This window comes from Lagenorhynchus albirostris, chromosome 3, assembly GCF_949774975.1.
Source record: "Lagenorhynchus albirostris chromosome 3, mLagAlb1.1, whole genome shotgun sequence".
In the NCBI taxonomy this organism is placed as follows: domain Eukaryota; kingdom Metazoa; phylum Chordata; class Mammalia; order Artiodactyla; family Delphinidae; genus Lagenorhynchus; species Lagenorhynchus albirostris.
This window is the reverse complement of record NC_083097.1, coordinates 145,403,910-145,425,106: the sequence shown is the minus strand read 5'-3', so window position 1 is coordinate 145,425,106 and position 21,197 is coordinate 145,403,910. Positions and strand designations below refer to the sequence as shown.

Sequence of the window (21,197 nt, the reverse complement as noted above, 5' to 3'; positions counted from 1 at the left end):
GGTGAAAAGGTATAATGGGGGTCCTGATATGATGTAGCATCAGAGGTGTATGTGAGGGAGGAGTCGTTAGAAAAACTTCGTGAGGAAGTGCCGTTTAAGCTGGGACTTCACGGATGAATAGGAGTTGGCTGGGGGATGCCTGGGAGTGGAAGGAGGAAGCGATCCAGGCAGACAGGCATTTTGTTCCGAGGCCCTGTAGCCACAAGGTGGCTGGCTCACTAGGGGAAAAGACACAAAGGTAGTAAGTTGACTTACCCCCCAGACCATCCACTATCAAAAGCCCTCAGCTGGGAGGTTGGAAATTGGAGAGAAACCCAGGTCCCCAGGAACTGTGTTCTCAGTTGCAACTGTTATCTCTTCCCTTTCAGACTCTCCCTGCCTGGTGGCAAAGACTGCCAGGTCCCAGACCCTGACACCGAGGCCAAGCAAACAAAGGTTTTGGCTCAAATACCCAGAAGTTGCAGATGTGGCTCACTTTTCCCACATGTGAACTTCAGCCAAGACACCACGACAGGGACTCTGCCCTCTGAATGCCCTCGATGCCTCAATCCTGTCCCCATCACACGCCACTGGGTTTTGTGAGGCTATTCAGGCAGATAAGTTTCCCTCACTGAAGAAAAGGGAAACAGCATGAAAGAAAACAATGGCCCCAAAGGAAGAATATGTGATTGACGTAAATGGGGATGTTCCCTTAGGAGCATCATGTATCATCAAAGAAGCCAAGCCCCAGGTCATTTATTTCTCTGCCTGTTTACATGAACTGGAAAGATATGTTTAAGTTTCCTGTAGTTTTACACTGCAAATTGACGCTCCCAGAAAGGAAGCCGTATGTTCCAGACGTAGCAGGTTTCTTTTGGAATTCACATGTTGGCAGTCTGGCGCTATCCCCTAAATGGTACTTTCATTGTCTTTTTGTTCAAGACAGCAAGCTTCTTCCAGGATCAGAACTGCCTGCCAGCCTCCGTTGATAAACAGCCCACCAGCTCTCGTGGTAGATCAGGTTTAATGATTAGCCTAACTCCTTGTTTACCTAAGTGGCAATTACCACTGCAATGGAATAATATTTTAACTGCAGGGGAAGCATTACGGAGAGCCCCCCAAGAAAACCTACTGGCTGGGAATGGCCAACAGAGCTGCCCATACTCGGAGGAGAGGACCACTCCATCCCGGCTGGCAGATCTCTGTGTCTGAGATGCTGTCATTAGACGCTGCTCCAAAGACCTAAGGAAATGTGCCCAGGAGAAGTGTATGGTCCCAATCCTTTCAACTGAGGCTCAATGGCCCAGCAAAGTATGAAAGTGAGGCCTGTGCTTCTGAAGCATAACAGTCTAGAGTCGGTGGAGCTTGCGAAGCAACCTCACCACCGCAGGAGCAAATCTCAGCAGGTGCGATTTAAGGAAGATGGCACCAGTAAGACTCCACCTGCCCGAGCTGAGGTTGACATCCAAACTCCTGAGCACCCGGCTGTAATGGGCGAGACTCAGGCCTCCGGGCACCATCACCTCCCCACCTACTCACTCTCCTTCCCCAGGTCCCAGAAGGCAGGGGGCTTTCGGCACATCGCCATCCAAACCTCCCCCAGTCTCAGGAAGCACTTCCCAGTTTTCAAAAGGAAGAGACTCACAGCTAGCAAGTCCCTGGTGGAAATGCAGACAGCATCCCAAAGTGCCATCCAGGTGAACGGCAATCTCTCTGAACAGGACATTGTGTCCTCTGACCTTGCCTACTTAAGGCTGTCTCGGCATCTTGAAGATGGGCCTCAAAGGGTCAAGGCGTCCCACCCATTTCTCCCTAGAATGTCCAAGGTGCAAAGCAATGGGCCTGTGAGCATATGCTTGGAAACAGGGACATGGAGGGCCTCAGAGAAAGCAACAGCTGCCATTCAGGTTCCAGATGATATTTATCACAGCCCTACCTGGGCAGGTAGAGAGTCCACTTTCAGCCCAGACAGGTCTGCTGAGATTAGCAACTCCATACCCACTTTGGTTGACATATGTCCAGGTGATGGGAGAAGAGTGCCACCGTCAGATTCAGAAAGACCCCTCTCCTGCTTAAATGCCACCAGCGGTGCCAACCACATGCCCGGCACAGGGAAACTTAAACCTGAAATGCTTTTGCCCAAAGATAACTCTGATGACAAAGACCTTGGCCCATTGTCATCTCAGTCAAAGGAAACGTGTGTTCCCTCACATCCACAGACTCACAGCTCCCCTTCGCCAGGCTCCCACAGCCAGCCAGCCCAGCCAGGGGGAGCTTCAGATTGTGCTTCATCGAGTAACAATCACCAGGATCTGCAGTCACTCAAAACTAACAGTGAGTCAAAATCTGCCCCTGTGTGTCAGGAGCAGATGGCAAAGAACCCCTTCCAGTCACACATCCCAGCGTTTCAAAACTGTCCAGAAAGCGATCACCTCCCATCCTCTCTTCCAAGGAGGGAGACCGAACGGCAGGGCACCACGGAGATGGGTGCACTTAATCCAATCCACCTGGCACAGGGTGAGTTCTGCGACCTCCAGGGCAGGCTGCAATCCGTGGAGGAATCTCTGCACTCAAACCAAGAGAAAATTAAAGTCCTTCTGAATGTAATTCAAGACTTGGAGAAAGCTCGAGCTCTCACAGAAGGGTAAGGTGGATTTTTTTTATTGGGTTAAGCCACTTGCCAGGATAGGGGCAGAGAGAGAGCACTGGTTTCCGTTAGTAAGATGTCTCCAAAACGTCTGAGATTCTGTTGTTTCCCCAGATTGTAAGCAATGGTCCCCCTTTGTTCTGACTGGGTTTCGCCTGGTTGTAGGCTTTGGTGGATTTCCACGGTGATGTGTTTTTGTTTCCAGATGTCAACAGACTGCAGAAAGGGGGCCATGAAGCAGCAGAGTCAAAAGTGATTTTTATTAAGATGTGAGTCCAGCTGATAAATGATGGGGGAAAATGATAGCATGTAGGTGCTTCCCCCACCCGCATCCTTGAAGCAAGTTACTGCATTTGCACAGTATTTTAGTTATTTATGGGTTTGTCACAGGGACTTGAGGTGGCCACTAAGCTTACTGTTGACCTTTCCCACCACTGACCACTTTGAAGGCTTGGGCCAGTCCATCATGGACCAGCTAAATGGAAACTGAAATGAGATCACAATTTTGCAAAGAGAAAAAAGTCACAAAATGCTTTCCTGGATGACTCAGCATCAGTCTGGGGAGGGGAAGGCAGTTTTCTGTTTAGGTGTGAGTTGTTCTTTCCTTGAAACAGTGCTCTCTAAAGACTGAGAAGAAGGAATGGCCAAAGCTAATCAACAAAAGGGTAGGAGAGGGAGGAAGTAATTAACTGGCCTTTGCTGATAGGGATCAGAATCAACATTGCCTTGTAAGAGAGAAGCACTGTGATGATATAGAGAGAAATGCACTGAACTAAGGGATCTGGAGTTTTAATCATCTTCCTCTACTCATTTGCAAAGTCCCTCAGTTTCCCCACCTATCATGCGGGGGTAAGAATAACTGGCTCATCTCATAGGGTCACTGTCAGCATGAAGAAAACCCATATGTCAAAGTGCTTAAACATTTATAAAGCGCTCTAGAAATGTGAGCTTCTATTAACAGGGGTGTCTTGTTTCTGTGTCTGTAATGGCCAGGCTTTGGTACTCATGAGAGGGGCAATGCTGTGCTGCAGGGAATGAGTCTGTAGAATGTGTGCAGCCCAGGGGGATTTTGCCCACAGATTTATCTAGTAAATGCTCTATCTTGCAGGCGCAACTTTTATCGAACTGGCCAAGATCTCAACAACTGCAGGACCTGCCAGAACACAGCGTGCATCATATACAGGTACCTGGCCGCAACCGAGGCCTGCTCTTGAGAGCACAGAAGCTGCAGGGTCCACAGGACATTCTTGTAAGCTCTCTTAGGCACAGAAATTCAAGAGAGGGGCAAAGACAGGAGGCCTTGGAATACCTGAGACTTAAAAAGCAAGGCGTTTAACTATGAAATGTTAGCATCTGGTTCCAAGGCAGGCATTGCTTTGTTTCCTCACAACAAGGTCTATGAGCAAATCCTCTTGAGATATCATCCCTCCACTTACTGAATACCGAGTACAGGCGCCTTGCTAAGCTCTGCATGCCCGTTTGCGTCTCGTTTCACAGTATACCTCGTGAGGTAGGCGTTAACGTCCTCAGAGAAGTTCAGCCATTTGGCTCCACTCCCATAAAGCATTTTCAGAGAGCGGGGGTGGGGGCGGGCTCTCCAACCAAATATTCAGAGTCTTGGGACTCAAATCCAGATCCTTCTGATCCCAAGCCCTATGATCTCGATTGTTGTACCACACAGCCTCTTCCTCCACAGTAGCTATCACATGCCAACAATTACTATATGTCAAGAACTGTGCTAAGCACTGTGCGTTCGTTTCTAAGTACACTGTTTCTTTCCAGCAGGGGGTAAGGTTGCTGCAATAGAGTGAATTTTTATAAGTAATAGAAGGGAAACAGCATACAGTTGGAAGAGCACTAAACTTGGAGTCAAAATCCCCAAGTCTACGCCTGCTTACTTGTCTGGAGCTCAGTTTCCTCATCTGTAGAGTGGGAACAATTATCCCTCTTGAGAGTTGCCGTTAGGAACAAATGAGAAAATATATCTGAATGCCTTTTGTAACAGTAAATTTCTGTACAAATCCAAGAGCTTATTCCTGTTATTACTGGAAAAATCAACACCCCTTTAGCTGGAGGTCTACTTTCGGTGGCACACTGGAAAAGTGGTCTAAAGCAGTCATTTCAGTTGATGGAATCTAACTTTGTTTAACAAAAGTGTATGCTTTGTTTTTCTGTATTATTTTCTCTCTCTGATGAGAAAGGCAGCTAGGGCCTGAGCAAACTGAAGCCCAACTGGGTTGCCTGTGTCTTCTTTTTAAAATGTCTCATTCCTTCCAGCAGAATCCTGAGGTTTCATCCTGGCGAGGGATGGGGGCCTGGTAGTCAGGGGGCCCCTACCCTTAGGTGAGGCCTTGGGCATTTTCTCACTGAACCGTCAACACTTTATACCTAAAAGCCAAAGGACCATAAAGTTTTTTCACCAATAACAATAACAATAACAATAACAGGAGCTTCAGGACCTCTCAGAAAAAAACATGCCCTTTACCCTGGCATGAAATATCCCCTCTTAAAAGGGGGCTCTGGAAAAGGCTTGTGCATTGGAAAGAAAAATTAGGGAGTCTCATCAATTGCTTACCTTTTGCTCCTTCTTTTTTTATATCCCCCATCTTAAGCAAATTTCCTAATCACCAGGAGGACAAAAACCATTAAATGTCTAGACTGTTAGGGAGGACAAAAACTTTCCCTCATAAACAAAAATAATTATTTTGAACTAACTTCCATTTAAATTTTGAAAAGTCTCTTTTTCAGCAGCCAGATGATGTATTTTCTATTACCTTCAGATGACTTTTTATTTAGCTTATATAAGAGAAAAGGACAAATGTTTATTTTCCAATCTACTACGAGTTTCTTGCCCTGGCCTTCGGCAAATCGTTTCTGGCCTCTGAGTTTCCTCATCTGAAGAATGAGGGCCTTTAACTAGATGGTCCCTATGGTCCCTTTCAGTTCTGACATTCTGATGTTCTAGGCTGAATTTAAAATAGTAATATTTGGCTAAACTACAACCTTCCAACAAGTCTGAGAATGTTTGCATTTTTCTAGTACTTACTTCAAATATCTCAAGCAAACATTCTAAATTTACCCCTGGATGGGCTGGCAAACCTTTATCCACACATCCCTTTCCAGTTTTCCAAGAAAAGCAGCCATTGCATGCATCTATCCCTCATTACCATTCAAAGCCAGACTCTTCTCCCAGACAGTATCTATATCGTTGTATCTAAGCCATTGGGAAGGAACAGGCAATTAGTTTGATGAAAGCAAAGAAATAAGAACAACATCTCCATCACAGTAACAGTGGGAAGATGAGAGTTGTCTTTTTTTTTTTTTTTTTAACATTTCAAATGACTTCAAACCCTGTGTGGTACCCTGGAAAGTCAGATCTTGCAAACCAATAAATAAATGATGTGAAATACTCATCCTCGGGCCTTGTTAAGCTGCAGTCTCTCCCTGATGACGGATGGACCGAGTGCATGTCACTGAACATAAAGCACATGGATGCGTGATGGACTGCCTGCCGGGTCTTCTTCTCTGGAGAGGTTGCTGCTAAGTTAGCAATCCATAAGGTTTTCTAAGTGGCCCCATCAGCCGAAGCCTATGGCTATGCTACTCGCTTCCATCAAGACACATGGGGTCACTGGTTCTATCCGACTCATTCTCTCTGCTCCAAGAGGAGCCTTCTGGCCACCCGCTCCTCAAAGCCTCACTGGCATTCCTCTTACCATGGATCACTGTGATAGATCCTACCTCACCAAGGAGAACAGCACCAAAACTGATGCCCAAAGATTCCATGTATTCTCAGGAGTATCCCAGGAAGAATGAACTCCTTGGCGTTCTGACTGCTGTGGGCTCCAGGGGAAGGGTGTGGGGACTGGCTCTATGACTCAAGCTGGTTCCAGGCTGGTTAGACCCCAAACACTCTCCTCACGCCTCCTTAGCATTAATCCTAGGACAAGGTACTCAAAGGGTTTCTGCATGCCTCCTGCGGTACCTAAGATTCAATAGCATTGAATTACCTAGTGAGAAGGTTGTTCTCTTTTCAAATTCATTTCAATTCTTCTGATTTACCCAGAGGGAAAAATCTGAGTTTGGTGCTAGAAGGTCTTCAAAACCTTTCTAATGCTTACTTATCACACTTCTTTGCCAAGAGTGAGCATGTTTCATGTTCATAGCCATGGGCAAGCAAGAGTACCAGCCAGAATGTAATCATTTCTAAATCTTTATGGAAGATTTTAACTTTTAAAACTAGTCCCCCTACCTACTCACTGTTAGGCACGTCTCCATTTTCAAAAGGTATATTGCGTGTTTTGTACAAATGTTTTTAAGTTTAAAAAGTGAATTGGTCTAGAGAGAAAAAAATTATTGTGCATGTGGTATGGGGAGTTTCACAAAAATCATGAAGGTGGTGAATGAATGACTGCAGTTTTGGAAACTGTGCCTTAAGGAACCAGCTCCCTTTCCTCTTCTCAAGGACATGAAGTCTCTCCAAGCCGTATCTCTCCTCCTTCCCTCACCCCGTTCTCTGCTCCTCCAGCCACATCTGCCTGCACTTCATCTTCACGTTCACTCTAAAAATAACCACAGAACCTCTCTGGAGGTCTCTGACTACACCAGTCATGCATTTATTTTACGGATGTAGCTCCCAGGAAAAAAATCTGCCTGGTTTAAGTTGTAAAATGCCTCAAATGTTTTAAGGAAAAAGAATGGGAAGTCTTTCTCAGAAAAAAAAAAATTTCTTCTATCATCCAAGTGTGTTTCTTAGAAAATGGAAATAAAGAGCAAACAGCAAACTTACCATTTTCAATGGGTGAAGGGAGAGGCTGGCCATGTAAAATTTGAAAGGTGCTAGAGAGGAGAGAACAACAGAAGAGCACTTGTTTGCTCAGGGGTCTCTCTGGACAGGCTGTCTCCTCTTCTCATCCTTAGCCTCTGTTCATGACTTCACCTGCACTCATGGATTTTCATTTTAATTTCTGTGACATCAGCTTCCCCTATCTTTTTTATGAGTTCCCTCTCTCTCCCTCTCTCTCTCTCTCTCTCTCTCTCTCTCTCTCTATATATATATATATATATATACACACACACACTACCTACAGATCTTTCCATTTCTATCTTGGTATCTCAAAGGTACCTCAAATTCTCCATATACGAAAACATACTTCTTATTTTCCTCCACAAAATTCTTTTCCTATGTTTCTTATTTTGCTCAACATTGTTAACCACCGTTCCATAAAGAAACTATAGTCCCCATAGTGCCTCGCTCCTCTCCTTTACAACACACATCAAACTGGCTACTGATTCTACCCTCTCTCTCTGGTCCATAAAGGCTCTCATCATTGGTCACTTAAACGCTAGCTGGCCTTTTTGCCATAGGTACCTTTTGCCCTGTCCCAAGTAATCCTCCACACAGATTGCTAAATTACCTGAAAAGAAGAATCTGATCATGTCACTCCCCTGCTAAACAATTTTGTTCCAGTTCCTGTTGTTTCCTTTAGCTAATTTTTCAAAGCCCTTTGAACATGATACTAACCTTCTTACCTGCTGGGTCTCCTATTTCTCCCCAGCCGCAGGGAACTACTCAGCTGGCTTCATATACTGTGCATTTTCTCATGCATGTTTCCTTATTTCCTGAAATGTCTTTTCTGCCCTGCTTTGTCTGGAAATCTCCTAGTCTTGCAGCTTAAAAGTCAGTTCCTCTGAATAGCCTTACATGCCTTCCCAAGAAGGACCCCCTTGGCACACACATTCCTCGACTATACCATTTATCCTATTGCATTGTAACGCAGTGTTTATGAGTTTCTTTCCTTCAGCAGATGGCTAGTATCTCAAAGTCGTGGGCCAGTGTCTAACACATAGTTCGTGCTCAATAGAATCTTGTCAAGGAAGAGAATAGCTATACTGACTAGGGGAGGGGTGAAAAACAGCTATTCAGATGCCCCAAAGTCAAGTCAGTGTGACTATTTGTGTGTGCCCCTACCCTTGGGTGGGGAAACGGAAGCCCTTAATTAATCAAATGTTCTTATTAGGGAAGGAAGGCTTCTGTGCAGCAGGTCCTCAGAAGATCTTTCGGAACTAAATCAAATGACTATATGTAGTACATGGACTGTCAGTTTTCAAACACCTGGAACACTACAAGATGAAACCTAATCAAATCTTCCTTCGATGACTCAGAATGCTTGTTGCAATTTCACAGGACATTGAGATCCCCGTTCATCATGGCCATCCAACATTATTGCCCAGTACTTCTGTACTGGCTGTGGTAGGAAAGGCGGTTTGCTTTGTGGAAAACTGAAAACTCCCTCCAGGCTAAAATATCTCCCTTCTATGGTGTCTGAACTGCACCAATGATCTCTATGGAAGAGGGAATTAAGGCATTAGATTGGCAGGTTCTCTTGGTAAAGCATCAAAACCCAGTGTAGTAGGCAGAATAATGCCCACAAAAGATGCCCACATTCTAATTCCTGGACCCTGTGAATACCTTTTACTTGGTAAAAGGGACACTGCAGGTGTGATTAAGTTAAGGATCTCAGGACAAGGTAAGTAGCCTGGACTGTCCAGGTGAGCCTAACATAATCATAAGGATCCTTACAAGGGAAAGATGAAGGCGGGAGAGGCAGAGTCAGAGAGGATGTGACAACAGAAGCAGAGGTAGAAGTGATGTGGTCACAAGCTAAAGAAGGTAGGCAGCCTCTAAAAGCTGGAAGAGGCAAGGGACGCATTGTCTCCTCGAACCTCCAGAAGGAACACAGTTCTGCCGACACCCTGATTTACAGTTCTGCAGGACTTCTGATCTCTGGACTCTAAGAGTAAAATCTGTCTTGTTTTAAACCACTAAATTTGTGGTAATTTGTTTCAGTAGTAATAGGAAACTAAGACGCCTGGATTAAACCCTTATAATTCGTAAACTACTCACATCTAATTGGAGGTCTGTTAACTTGACTTTGATGATCTTTGCAACTATGACAGCTAGGGGAAGACAGAGATCTGTTGGGATGAAGATCAGGGAAAAGAAATAAGAAGAGAGCTACCACTTATTGAGTGTCTATTATTACTGGTCATTATAAATGCCTTTTATTTTCATATCTAATTCCCACAACCACGTGAGATAGATAAAAATACTCCCATTTTACAGATAACTGAGATAACTGAGGTTCAGGGACTTGCACACTATTCAGATTAGACAAGTGAGACTGAGAGAGAGAGAGGAACCTGCACTATTATTCTGAAACTAGTAAGTGGCAATGTCGAGATTGGAACTTAGTCCTCCCTTCCTGTTGGCCAGATTCTACAGCATGCTGCCTTCAGAGGACAGACCTGCTTGAGGGGTATCAGGGCTCAGCAGAATGTTGTATGGCTGAGTTCTCATCATCCAAGGGCATCGTGAGGGTTTGTGTTTAAGTTGCAGGACCTAAATAGTGTTCTCAAAATGTGATCCTGGGCCATCTGCATCAGAGTCTCCTGGCTGTGAATACTGGTTGCTGGCCTTCACTCCCCAAACCTGCTGGATCAGAGGGGTGGGGTGGAGGATGGGAATCTACAGGCACAGCCAGTTTCCTGGGAAAGCCTGATCCCAGTGAAGCTTGAGAAACATTCAACTAGGTAAAATTAGGGTCTTGAAAGGAGGAGGTTTCTGGTTGATTTATTAGAAACTTTTGTGACATAGAAAGCTCTTGCTAATAAAGTAACCCAGAAAGTAGCTTTTGTTTGAAACGCATCATTGGACAGATGATTTACCTTTCTGCTTGGCTTCAATTACAGGGTTAGGTGGTCAGGTACAGACCTAACTAGGGGGTGCAGGTGAGAGCGGAGGCAAGAGAAAGGGAAGGGAAGAGGATTGGGTGGGGGGGGGGCTTCCTCATAGACTAAGGGTATTTTTGATGCCTCCTATTTCCAATGAGAAGACAAAATGAGCTTCTGCCGGTCCACGTGGGCGCACAGGCTTTCATTATGCACTACTTAGGGGATTCATTTGTAGCCTCTCCTCCCTCCCACATTTCCCAGCTCCTTGGTCCTCGTCTGAGATCAGGAACGGAATGGCAATCCCTGCTGTGCTTCCTCCTCCAATTAAGGTTCAGATCAGTTAGAGCCCAATTCTGCTCCCAGGCCAAGGGCCCAAATGCTAGGAACTGCCCTCTGGTGCGTCCTGGAGGAGCAGTTACAAACACCTGACAGGGTGGCCATGCAAAGTGCTGCCCAGGACCGCCCACCCTGCTCCAGGAGAGGGTGTGGTCACGACAGGCTCCAGAACCAGGGAATATGCGTGAAGCTGAACACCAGAATCCTCCACCACTTTCCTCTCATTTCCTCAAACGCCACAGACCATAGACTGCTTTTTTATCATTACTGATTCCTCCACTGTTACAACTCCTCTGAGCAAGACAGAGAAGAAGTTAAGGATATGCAAAAGGAGATTTGCTGCAAGTGCCGTCCTTTGTACCTGGAGACCAGCATCCCTGTTCTTGGGGTCGCCCCCTCATTGTTTTAATATCTGGAACTTCCCATAAGGAGTCTCTCTGGAACACAGGCCAAAGCTGTACAGCTGTGTGCCCTGTCGGAGAAAAGCCAGGCCTTCGTCTAACCAAGGAAAGCAACGTGAGTTACCTGGGGTCATGCAGTCAGAGGCGCTGAGAGCCTTCTAGAGTCTCCTTCTATGGTTAAGTCACTTGGCCACTGGGTCTTAGTCTTGCCTGCCACTTAAAGCTATTACTTAACCAGAGAAAAAGGCATTTTACTAGAAATGCGATATGCACCCAGGCTTGTGAATTCAGCAACCAACTTTCCAGGTAAATTATTTAGTATGTTCCTTTCGTTTGCTTAAGATGCCCTCCCAGCGGGGAGCCAAGTGAACTGTCAGAGCCTCGTCTTCCAGCCACGGTCCTCTCTCTGGCCAGCAATGAATTCCACAGTGAGGAGTAATTATAAAGCACACAGCATGTCTGTTCTTTCTAGCAATCACAGATGCCTTTGCAGCTCTCATCCCATTGTAGTATGGACTGAGCAGCATTCATTTCAAATGCAGGAACGTGAATGTGAATGGCAATACTACCCAGCATCCCCCAAACAACTACCACCAAACATAGCTCAGGCTCTCTTTTGGAAGCAGACATAAAGTTTGGGGTACACGTGGAAACCTCTCTGAGCCTCGACAGTTTGATCCCCAAGATATTTGCCATTAGTCCCTGTTTCTCTCAGTATGCTTATCCCTTTCTTCTCTTCCCTGGAGTGTAAGTGGAAAGAAGTAGGATTTACAGCATCAGCAACTTATCTGCAATAAAAATGAAACCTATTTTAATGCATTAATAGCTAAAGAGGCTGAAACATGCCATAAATATAAAATCAAGAAAGTTGAGCATTTCACAGGAATAACAAATGGATGGCTGCTGGCAGGAGGCCACAGCTGACCACAGAATGACCCAATCTTTATTCCTCTGTCAAGTTAACGCAACAATCATTACCATTTGTTGAACCAGGCACTGTGCCAGGAATTCTGCTAAACACTGTACACGTATCATCTCTTTTCAGACTCCCCAAAACCCTAAAATATGGGTGTGGTTATTATTCCCATTTTACAGATGAGGAAACTGAGACTCAGAGAAGCTATGTGACTTGTCCAAGATCCAACAGAGCTAGGGCTTAAACCAGTCCTGCTTTCAGGAGACCTTCTTGTGCCTTTCCCTCTTACTTTCTGACCTTGCACAATCAGTGAATATTTGTGTTAAAGTTCTCTGAGACGACCTTCTCTTTCTAAGGACTTAATGTGAAGACATTCTCAACACAGAGACACAGAACCCAGAGCGCAGACCTCCCTCACAGATAGCAATCAGCAGTGAGGTTTCTGCAGCATGGCTCTGCTTACTTATGTGCCTAGAAGAGAACGTGCAATTCTCTGAGGACTCGTCAGCAGACAGTTGCCCAAGAAGGGGTGTACTTGCCAGCTGGAAATGGCTGTGAGTTGTGAAGCTTAAAATTGCACCCTATAAATAATGAGCAAACTGGTCATTAGGAGAAAGTTTTAGGAACAATATCCCTTCCAGACTGGGGAAAAACACTAACTAAGGTTCCTACTTTCCCAGACTGTGATTCTTCCCCAGAGACACTTTCCAAAGTGGTGTGATTTATTCACGTAGACAGGAACCAAACTACCCGCGCTGATTCCATTGATTCTTACAGCTAATTCTAAAACAAAAGTTGCTGGAGCTCAATAAATCTGTGTTGCACCTGAGTTCCGTGGCAAGAGGGGCCACAGAAACACTCTAACAGAGATGAAGAGGTGGAGAGGGACTTGGAAGTGGTTTTGTCTTCAGGGAGATGCCATGGATCATTAGTTTCTCAGCCAACCTGCTTGGGGTGTACGGTTTATGGTTTAAAAGAACGGTACGGTTTAAAAGAACAAGACCCGCCTGCTGAGAAGGAAGAGCAAAGGGCCCCTGAGGACCTCAGCAACCTACACCAGACCCAAAATTGCACCGCCCAGATACTACCTTGAGTAAGCTGCCTCCTGTGGGGGGTCTGTCTTCTCTGGTACGCGGCCTCCCCGTCAGAACGTCCCTGCAATCTGGAAACACTATGGCAGGGTGAGCTGGTCAGCTGGGTCACGCAGGGTCGTGCATGCAGCCCAGCCCAGGTTGGGTCTGGTTCCACAGCGGGCTGCAAGTTCATTTAGGTGCACTAGGCCTTGGTCACCAGCCCCTCCCCTCCCCCCCGCCACGCTCATCTGGTGACCAGGATCTCACACAGATTGAAGACTGCTGTTCTTTCGATGCTGTGTGTCTTCGTGTACAAGCTTTGGAGCCAGACAATCTAGGCTCAAACCTTAACTCTGTCACTTATTAGTGTGTGCCCTTGGCAGAATATTTAACCTCCCCTTGCCTTGCCTCAGTTTCCTCACCTGTGAAATGAAGATAATATCTACGTCATGGGGCTCTGAGAATCACATGAGACGTGAGAATTACTAAACTTGTAGTATAGTGTCCAGAATATAGATTTCATTACATAAATGAGAGTCATTCTCCTCCTCTTCCTTCTTCTTCATCATTTAAATTACCATATGCCCTCACCTAACATGACCCAGATACTCTCATGTTATATCTCTTTCTTCTTAGAGTAAGACCCTGGTACCAGCCAAGCCCTGGGCTAAAACATCTGATCCCTTTTTAGGAAAAAAACAGAGGACTAGAGGTCAGGAAAGCAAGCTGAGATTCTGATCATAACTTATGGTGTGACTCCCTTCACCAACTCACTTGTCAGCTGAACGGAGATAACAACCTTCCTAGATTCCTGAACTATTGTGAAGATAAAATGAAAATGCAGATCTGGAGTGTCTGCAATCTGAAAGTGCTATATAAAAGTAAGAGGTTTCTATTGTTTGTTTCTATATAAACTTTTATCTCTGTGTGTCTCACCCAACTTCAGTTTGCCCAGCCAAGATGCTACATCCAGAATCTGTCTCTGTTGTTTGCTTATGTATTTACGCATTTATCTACTTTTTGCTTCTCACTATTTCTTCTTCCAGACAAGCCATGACTTAGGCTTCTCGCTACTTCCAATTACCTAGAAAAACATCCTTCTGTTTTTCACCTAGCATGATGGCTGGAGCATTGATCTGTCAGCTAGATGAGTGAAATGCCCTCAAGAGGGAAACCTGAAAGCTCTCTTCCATTCTTGGTCTACACACAGCTCACTTTCTAAGTGCAAAGTGGCACCATGCACAGACATCTTGGCTGGGAAAGGCTCTAAGGATCCCCAGACAGTGAACTGGGCACTCCTGAACCAGGTGTCAGGTATTCCTGCGTCCTCAGAGGGCCAACCTTGCAGACCTTGAATGCTCCAAACTATCTCAATGGCTCCGGGCCTGAATCCTTTATTATAATGATTTCTTGACCACCATTTGCCACTCCCATCCCACCATGAGCCAGAGCTCTGTACAAACTAAGCATTCAGCACTCCTCTTCATCCATGTGGATATGAATGGAGAAGATGGTAAGGGTGGGAGGATAGGTAGATTAAGAGGAAAGAGAGAAGGGAAGGTTGGAAAAGTTACTGGTGTTCTACCTTGATACCAAACCCAAGGCAGGCATTTATTCCCCAGAATCTGCAAACAACCCCCTGCTAAGAGTCTGCTTGAATTCTCTCAAGCTGGCATTTTATTCCCTCTTTCAAGATGTTGCTGAAAGTGCTGTGGGTTGGCTAACTAAGAAGTTGAGGGGCATCTCCTCTTCTCGACCCAGCCTCAAAATGAAAGACAGATGAGAGAGGGCACTGCCTCCTGCCCACTTATAGGGCAGCTGCTACCAAAACAAAATATACGCCTTCTCCTCCCTTCCAAACTAAACAGTAGTTTGTCAAATGGATGGATAAGAAGAAAAGTGACAATTTTCCTTTATGTTAATAAATTGCCTAAAAAAACATTAATCAATTTCTTTCCAAAGCACAGATGCTTCTCTGTACTCTGTTATTTGCCTGGCCTTGAAAAGAAAGTCACCTTCAATCCTCTTTGAATTGTCAAGACCAATGGGGGCAGTTGCAAGAAGAGGATGGGGAGTTCCCTAAGTCCCAGTGATTATAATGGAAGCCTGTGGTGTTTCCATAGAAATATAAAGAGCATATTCTTCCCTGAATGTACATGGAGGGGAGAGGTGAAAAGTGATGTTTCTGGCAAGGTATACAATTACTGAAGAGTTGAAGGTATGAGTGAGGAGGTGAGGCATTCAGTCTCTAAGATAGGAAGACAAGAGACTTAGTGGAGTGGGTAGAGACCACATCCTACATAAGGACATTTCCCGTTATTGTGTCCTATCTGCACAACTACCCACTGAAGTAGCTTTATAACCCCCACTTTCAGTTGGGTCTCAGAAAGAGAAGCAACTTACCCAAGGTCACCCAGCCAGTAAGTGGTACAGCCTTGGTTCAAACCCAGGAGTATTCCATTCGAGAGCCATTTCTGTATTGTCTACAATGTGCTTTAAATTGTGAGCTAAGACAGACTTTACCTTCTTTTTTTTTTTTTTTTAATAAATTTATTTATTTATTTATTTAATTTTTGGCTGCACTGGGTCTTCGTTGCTGCGCGCAGGCTTTCTCTAGTTGCGGTGAGCAACTCTTTGTTGCGGTGTGTGGGTTTCTCATTGCGGTGGCTTCTCTTATTGCAGAGCATGGGCTCTAGGCGCCCGGGCTTCAGTAGTTGCAGCAGGCGGGCTCAGTAGTTGTGGCTCGCGGGCTCTACAGCCCAGGCTCAGTAGTTGTGGCACACGGGCTTAGTTGCTCCATGGCATATGGGATCGTTCCAGACCAGGGCTCAAACCCGTGTCTCTTGTCTGGCCTCTTGGTGCTGGTAACTAGTGGCTCTGTGTCCTTAGTAAATGCTAGCCAATATCAAGAGCTACTAGAGATCTTCTAGCCAAAGCTTAGGATTTGCCAGATCAGTGAACAGAAGTATCCACCGAGGCTCCCACTTCCAGGATGTACTGCCCAGCACTGCACCCCTATTTGTCTCTGAGCCTGGGGCAGGTTTCTGTCACCACTACCTGCAACTCACTCTCCCCAACTGAAATTTAAGGAGATGGATTCAGAGGCCGGGGAAGAGTTGTCTCCAGCAAACTCTCATTGCTTTAAGGAAGGAATTTAAAGCAGTGAGTTGCAAACTCTGATTCTTACCCTCTCTTACACTATTTCACAGATAGAGAACATCTACATTCATAGTTCTCCTAGCTCCTGAAATATCCCTGCCCTCTTTTCACCAGGCAGAAAAATAACCTTCATCCTAGAGCATCAGCTGGAGCCAAAGAAAGTAGGTACCCCTTACTCGTTCTAGGAATTTCCTCAGCTTTCTGGTATCAGAAATTTCATCCATCCATCCATCCATCCAGCTGGTCAACAATCTAAACATCCATTCATTCATCCAACCATCCATACAGCCATCTAACCATTCATCCAGCCATCCAACCAACCATCCATCCATCCATCCATCCATCCATCCATCCATCCATCCACCCATGCATCCAACCATCCATCCTACTCTAGGCCTGATACTGTGCTCAGCTACAGGGACATCACAGTGAGATAGACAGATGTGGATACTGCTTTGGGGATCTTTCTTACCAGCATGTGAGACAGATGATTAAACTAACAATTGCTTTAAAAATCTGCCTTGTACGTATCTCAACTACCCCTACTTTCCAGCTCTTCATCCATATACCTCTACCAAATTATATGAACATACACACAAAACAGCCTCCTTCTTCTCCTTATATGTGATATTTCTCTGACTTCTTAATTCAAACAAACAACAACAAACCACCTGAGTTTGTCAAGACTCACAACAATGTCCTAACACCAATTAGAAAAAACAGTTCTCTGGGTGAGTCCTCAGTGCCAGACCTCTGTGTCTGTCTGTCTGTCTGTTTACCACTCTGCCCCCAGCACCTAACACAGGGCCTGGAACATGGGACATACTCAGTAAATTTAGTTTGTTGAATGATTAGCTGAATACCATTCAGTGTTTGTTGGCGCCTGGCTCTGAGCTGAGTGTTGTACCATTCTGTTGTTTATACTTCACTGAGATCCTATGAGTAGGTACCATGCTTATTCTGCAGATAAGGACACTGTGGCTTGAATATGAGAAATGACTTTGCCAAGATCTCACAGTTAATCAATCGTGGAGCTTTGCCTAGAAAAACATAGCCTGCATTACTACACTCATTATTATAAGTCACCCAGCCAGGAGTATGTCCCTGTGGAGGAGACCAGGGGGCACAGAAAGTAAAAGGATATAAGCCAAAGAGAAGAAAATCTGGTGGAAGCATATCAAAAATACAGGAACAAAATAATCAGTCACCCATCCCTGATGCTCCTTAAGCATGGTTATTCAGCCCCTATTACTACTACTATTATCATCATTAATGTTATTACTACTAATATATTATGTCTTGCTCTTTGCTTTGCTTCTCAACGATGTGTCTTGGAGAGCTTTACACCTATGCTTACTTCATAGGATTCCTCAATACAGACATATTTAAATACTCTCCTTTAATGGGCATTTCCTAATCTCCATTCCTTTTTTTGTTATTTTATTTGTGTGTTTTGGGGTCATTAATGTACAGACTCCATTGTATCATCTGTACACAGGTCTGTGAGGTAAACATGACACTGTTGGGGACCAGGGTTCTCAGGGGTTTAGAGAGTCAGAGGCTGGGGAGAGCAGAAGCTCTGGCCTGCGTGCAGTGGGTGCTCAGGCTCGCCTTGACCTTTGAGGGCTTGGGAATCAGGCCAGTGGGCATCAGGAAGGGTCAGCCCATCTGGTAAGTCTGGCTCAGCCTTCTCAGAACCTGGAGAGCCAGGCCAGGAAGACTGAGTCCTGCAGACGTCCCTACAGACTGTGTATGTGCTCCCTCCACCCTTAATTGTCCACTTTCCTCCATAGGAGATTTACTTACAGAGGAGTTGCCAGTGCCAGGATGACTGGAAGAAGGCTCTTAAGCTTATAGCTGTGTTTGTTACCTGGTTTCATACTAGAACTCTCAGAAGGCCCAAAGATGAGGAGCTAGCTTGGGAGTATGGAAAGTGGGGGAAATGCAGAGTCACGAAAACGGAGTCCCTCCTTGTTTAGCAAGGAGGAAAATGAAATGTTTCATACAGAAGAGGAAAGACCCCATGTTGGTTTGTGATGTGGCATGACTGGCCAAAGCCTTCTACCCAGCAAGGGCTAGAAAGGAGCTGTAATTAAAGGGACACTTTCTGGTCTGCTATGCCCATGTCACCTCCCAGAGACCCAGGATCGGAGTAAGTGCCACCAAAAAGGCAGATCACGATTGCCACACGTGACTAATGAAGCCCCCAAATGGTACCTTGTCACTGGGCGTTCTGAGATGGCTTACTATATGCCAGCAACCACTCTAAGTACTTCATTTATATTCTCTCTATTAATATACATCTTAATTCCAGAGAAAGCCTTTGAGATAGGTGCCATTTTTATGTGCATTTTATGGATAAGGAAACTGAGTTGTTAGTTTTAGCATATAATCCTCTGTGTTACTTAAATACTTTATAATGAGGCAGTTTTCATGCATAAAATGTATGTAAAAAGAATGAACAATTAGGAGCATTAAATAAATGTGAGAGAGAGATTGGAGACGTTTTTACCGGACATCTACTATTAGGCTGCCATGTTACGTGCTTCGTTTAAACTTAGTATAACATGCCCAAGAGGAAGGCACTACAGATGCCAATTCAGTCAATGAGCAACTGGAGCTTCAGAGAGGTGGCACAAGCTCCTCAAGGTCACACAGCCAAGCAGCTGCCTAAGCATCTGGGACCTGACCTCAAAGCACATGTTTTTCCGTGTCAGTTGGACACTTGGTGATGCTACATCAGTATGTGCTGATTTGAATTTACTTTCCTTCCTTCCTCTTTGTGTTTTTCAGTGTAGAATATGACTTCCGGCAGCAGGAAGGCAGGTTCCATGAAGTTCTACAGAGTCTGGAGGAAGCAGAGCCAGTTGAGGAGGCATGTCCCCCACCAAAGTCCCCGGCAGAGCCCTCAGTCCCTGAGAAACAGGACTTAAGGCGGAAAACCAAGAAGGTGAAGAAGAAATGCTTCTGGTGGATCTGAGCTCATGGGGACCTTTACCTCTGCCCTTCCCGAGGTGGGGAACCACTGCCCTCAGGCCTTCTCTACTTCTTAGCGAAGGCCCCAGGCTATGAGCCACTCGACCTGTGAAACCAGACCAACTTGGGCTGGATTACCTGCCACTGGACACATGACCACACCTCACCTGAGTGCGTGCCACTGCTTGCTGAGGACCTCACGGACCCGAGTGCCCACTTGCCTAGCTTCCTGTCACACATCCTGGTTTGTGAGTCTAGATTCCCACCATGGGCAAATCCCCCATCGCACTTTCCTACACCTCTGTAACGCTAAGCACTTCCTGCCCATCCTGGGTTCATCGTCCTAAAGGAAAGAAACAAAAATGTTGTGCAGAGCAGTAAGATAGAGGAGGATTACAAGCAGATACCCAGAGAAAAACAGATACCCAAACTGGCAGTTTTCTAAGATACTGGCATACATGAGCACAACAGAAGTGGGCAGGACATGAGAACGCAAGATCACCTTGTGGGTTGGGTCCTCTTCATTTTTAATTAGCCCCTTGATCCCAAAGCAAGGATTTGTCATTTCATGCCGTGTGGACCTTAAGAGTCTGTGGCAGAGTAAGCTCACCACAGGGTATACGGGACTTGCAGGTATGACTATCCTACAGTTGTAGCTACTCCAGGGCCCACCTTAAATCATCCTGCTTCTCAGTCTGAGGCCTGAGACTGCCTGGCAAATGGATGGGGTCTGGTTTGGGTTTGAACTTTAAGATTCCACAGTTAATTTCCCTGCAACATTTAAGATCATGAGATCCAGCAGCCTATCTGTCCGTTTCATCTTACCAGAAACATAAATAAGACTAAGACAAAACACAACACTGGTTCTCGCCCATTCACCCCTACAGCAGCCTTGTAGACAAGTTCAAAGTATATTAATCTACACAATCTCCCTTCCTGGTGACCAGGCAATGGTCACCTGATTGAAGAAGCAGCAGAACTGGGGATGAGGATATATTTTTTTCCATTTTAGTATTAAAGGCCTTTCCTTCCCAAAGTCTGAATTCTTTTAGGGTCTGGCTCATTCTTTTGACGAGACCTCCATACATGTGGGTCCAGTCAAACTTGCATGGCTGAACAAACAGCTAAAGTAATGTCATTCAGCAACTGCTACATACTCTTAGGGACGAGGGCTAGGTTGGCAAGGCTCATAGTCCTTCTTGTTAGACTCTCTACCAGCCTGTGGTTGGATTGAGGCTGCTTAGAAAAGGCATCCTAAACTCAACGAGCATTCAGTGAGGAAGGCACTTCATAATCCCCTTTGCTGAAGACTGGGGTCTGAGTTAGAGTCTTTGCAGAGTGCAGCATCCTGTGTAAACGTGGGACGTACGTTCCCCGCTGCAAATTGAGGCTAACTGAGCAAACCACCCGGACACTTTCACCTTCCCCTGTCCCTGCGCTGCAGTGCCCAAAGCTATTTCAGTGACAGCAAGAGGGAAATTTGGCAAGGAATCTTGGCTGGCACTATAAAATCCTGGAATGTCATTCAAGATGTTCTTGTTCTGTTTCTAGTGTAATGTTTAAACCCACAAAATGAGACCGGAATACATAACGTGAAGTTAGAATTAAGATAAATACACTTGTCATACTTAAGCCACGTTTCAATAAGATATGGTACCATTGGCTAAAAGCCACAGATTTTTCAGTATGTATCCACACGATCAACTCTCAGTTGACCCCAACAACCGAAAAGAACAGCACAGAGGATAATCCAGTAAAGCAAAATCATTGGGGATCTCATATAATTTTATCTTGTAGGAGCGCTTCCATCTTAATTTGCTTTGCTTCCGCTAATTTTCAAATTAATTTATGTTCCTGGGCGGCACAGTAAAATGGAAATAATCCTATTCCCAGAATTAAGACACCCAGGCAACAGAACGGTCTATTCCAAGGCCTGTTTGTCCATTCCCGAGTGGAGATATGAACACCTACTCTAC

At 45.3% G+C, this 21,197-nt stretch overlaps 2 protein-coding genes across 2 annotated transcripts in view; one reads left to right on the top strand and one right to left on the bottom strand.

Annotated features, from left to right (window-relative positions):
- Positions 1-21,197, bottom strand: part of DOCK2 (dedicator of cytokinesis 2) — a 410,412-nt gene that overhangs the window by 192,437 nt on the left and 196,778 nt on the right. The gene's annotated exons all lie outside the window — the stretch shown is intronic.
- Positions 1,278-19,225, top strand: INSYN2B (inhibitory synaptic factor family member 2B). The gene is made up of 3 exons (XM_060146544.1): positions 1,278-2,623; positions 3,735-3,809; positions 19,039-19,225. The coding sequence occupies exons 1-3, from the start codon at positions 1,278-1,280 to the stop codon at positions 19,223-19,225; spliced, it is 1,608 nt and encodes a 535-aa protein (XP_060002527.1).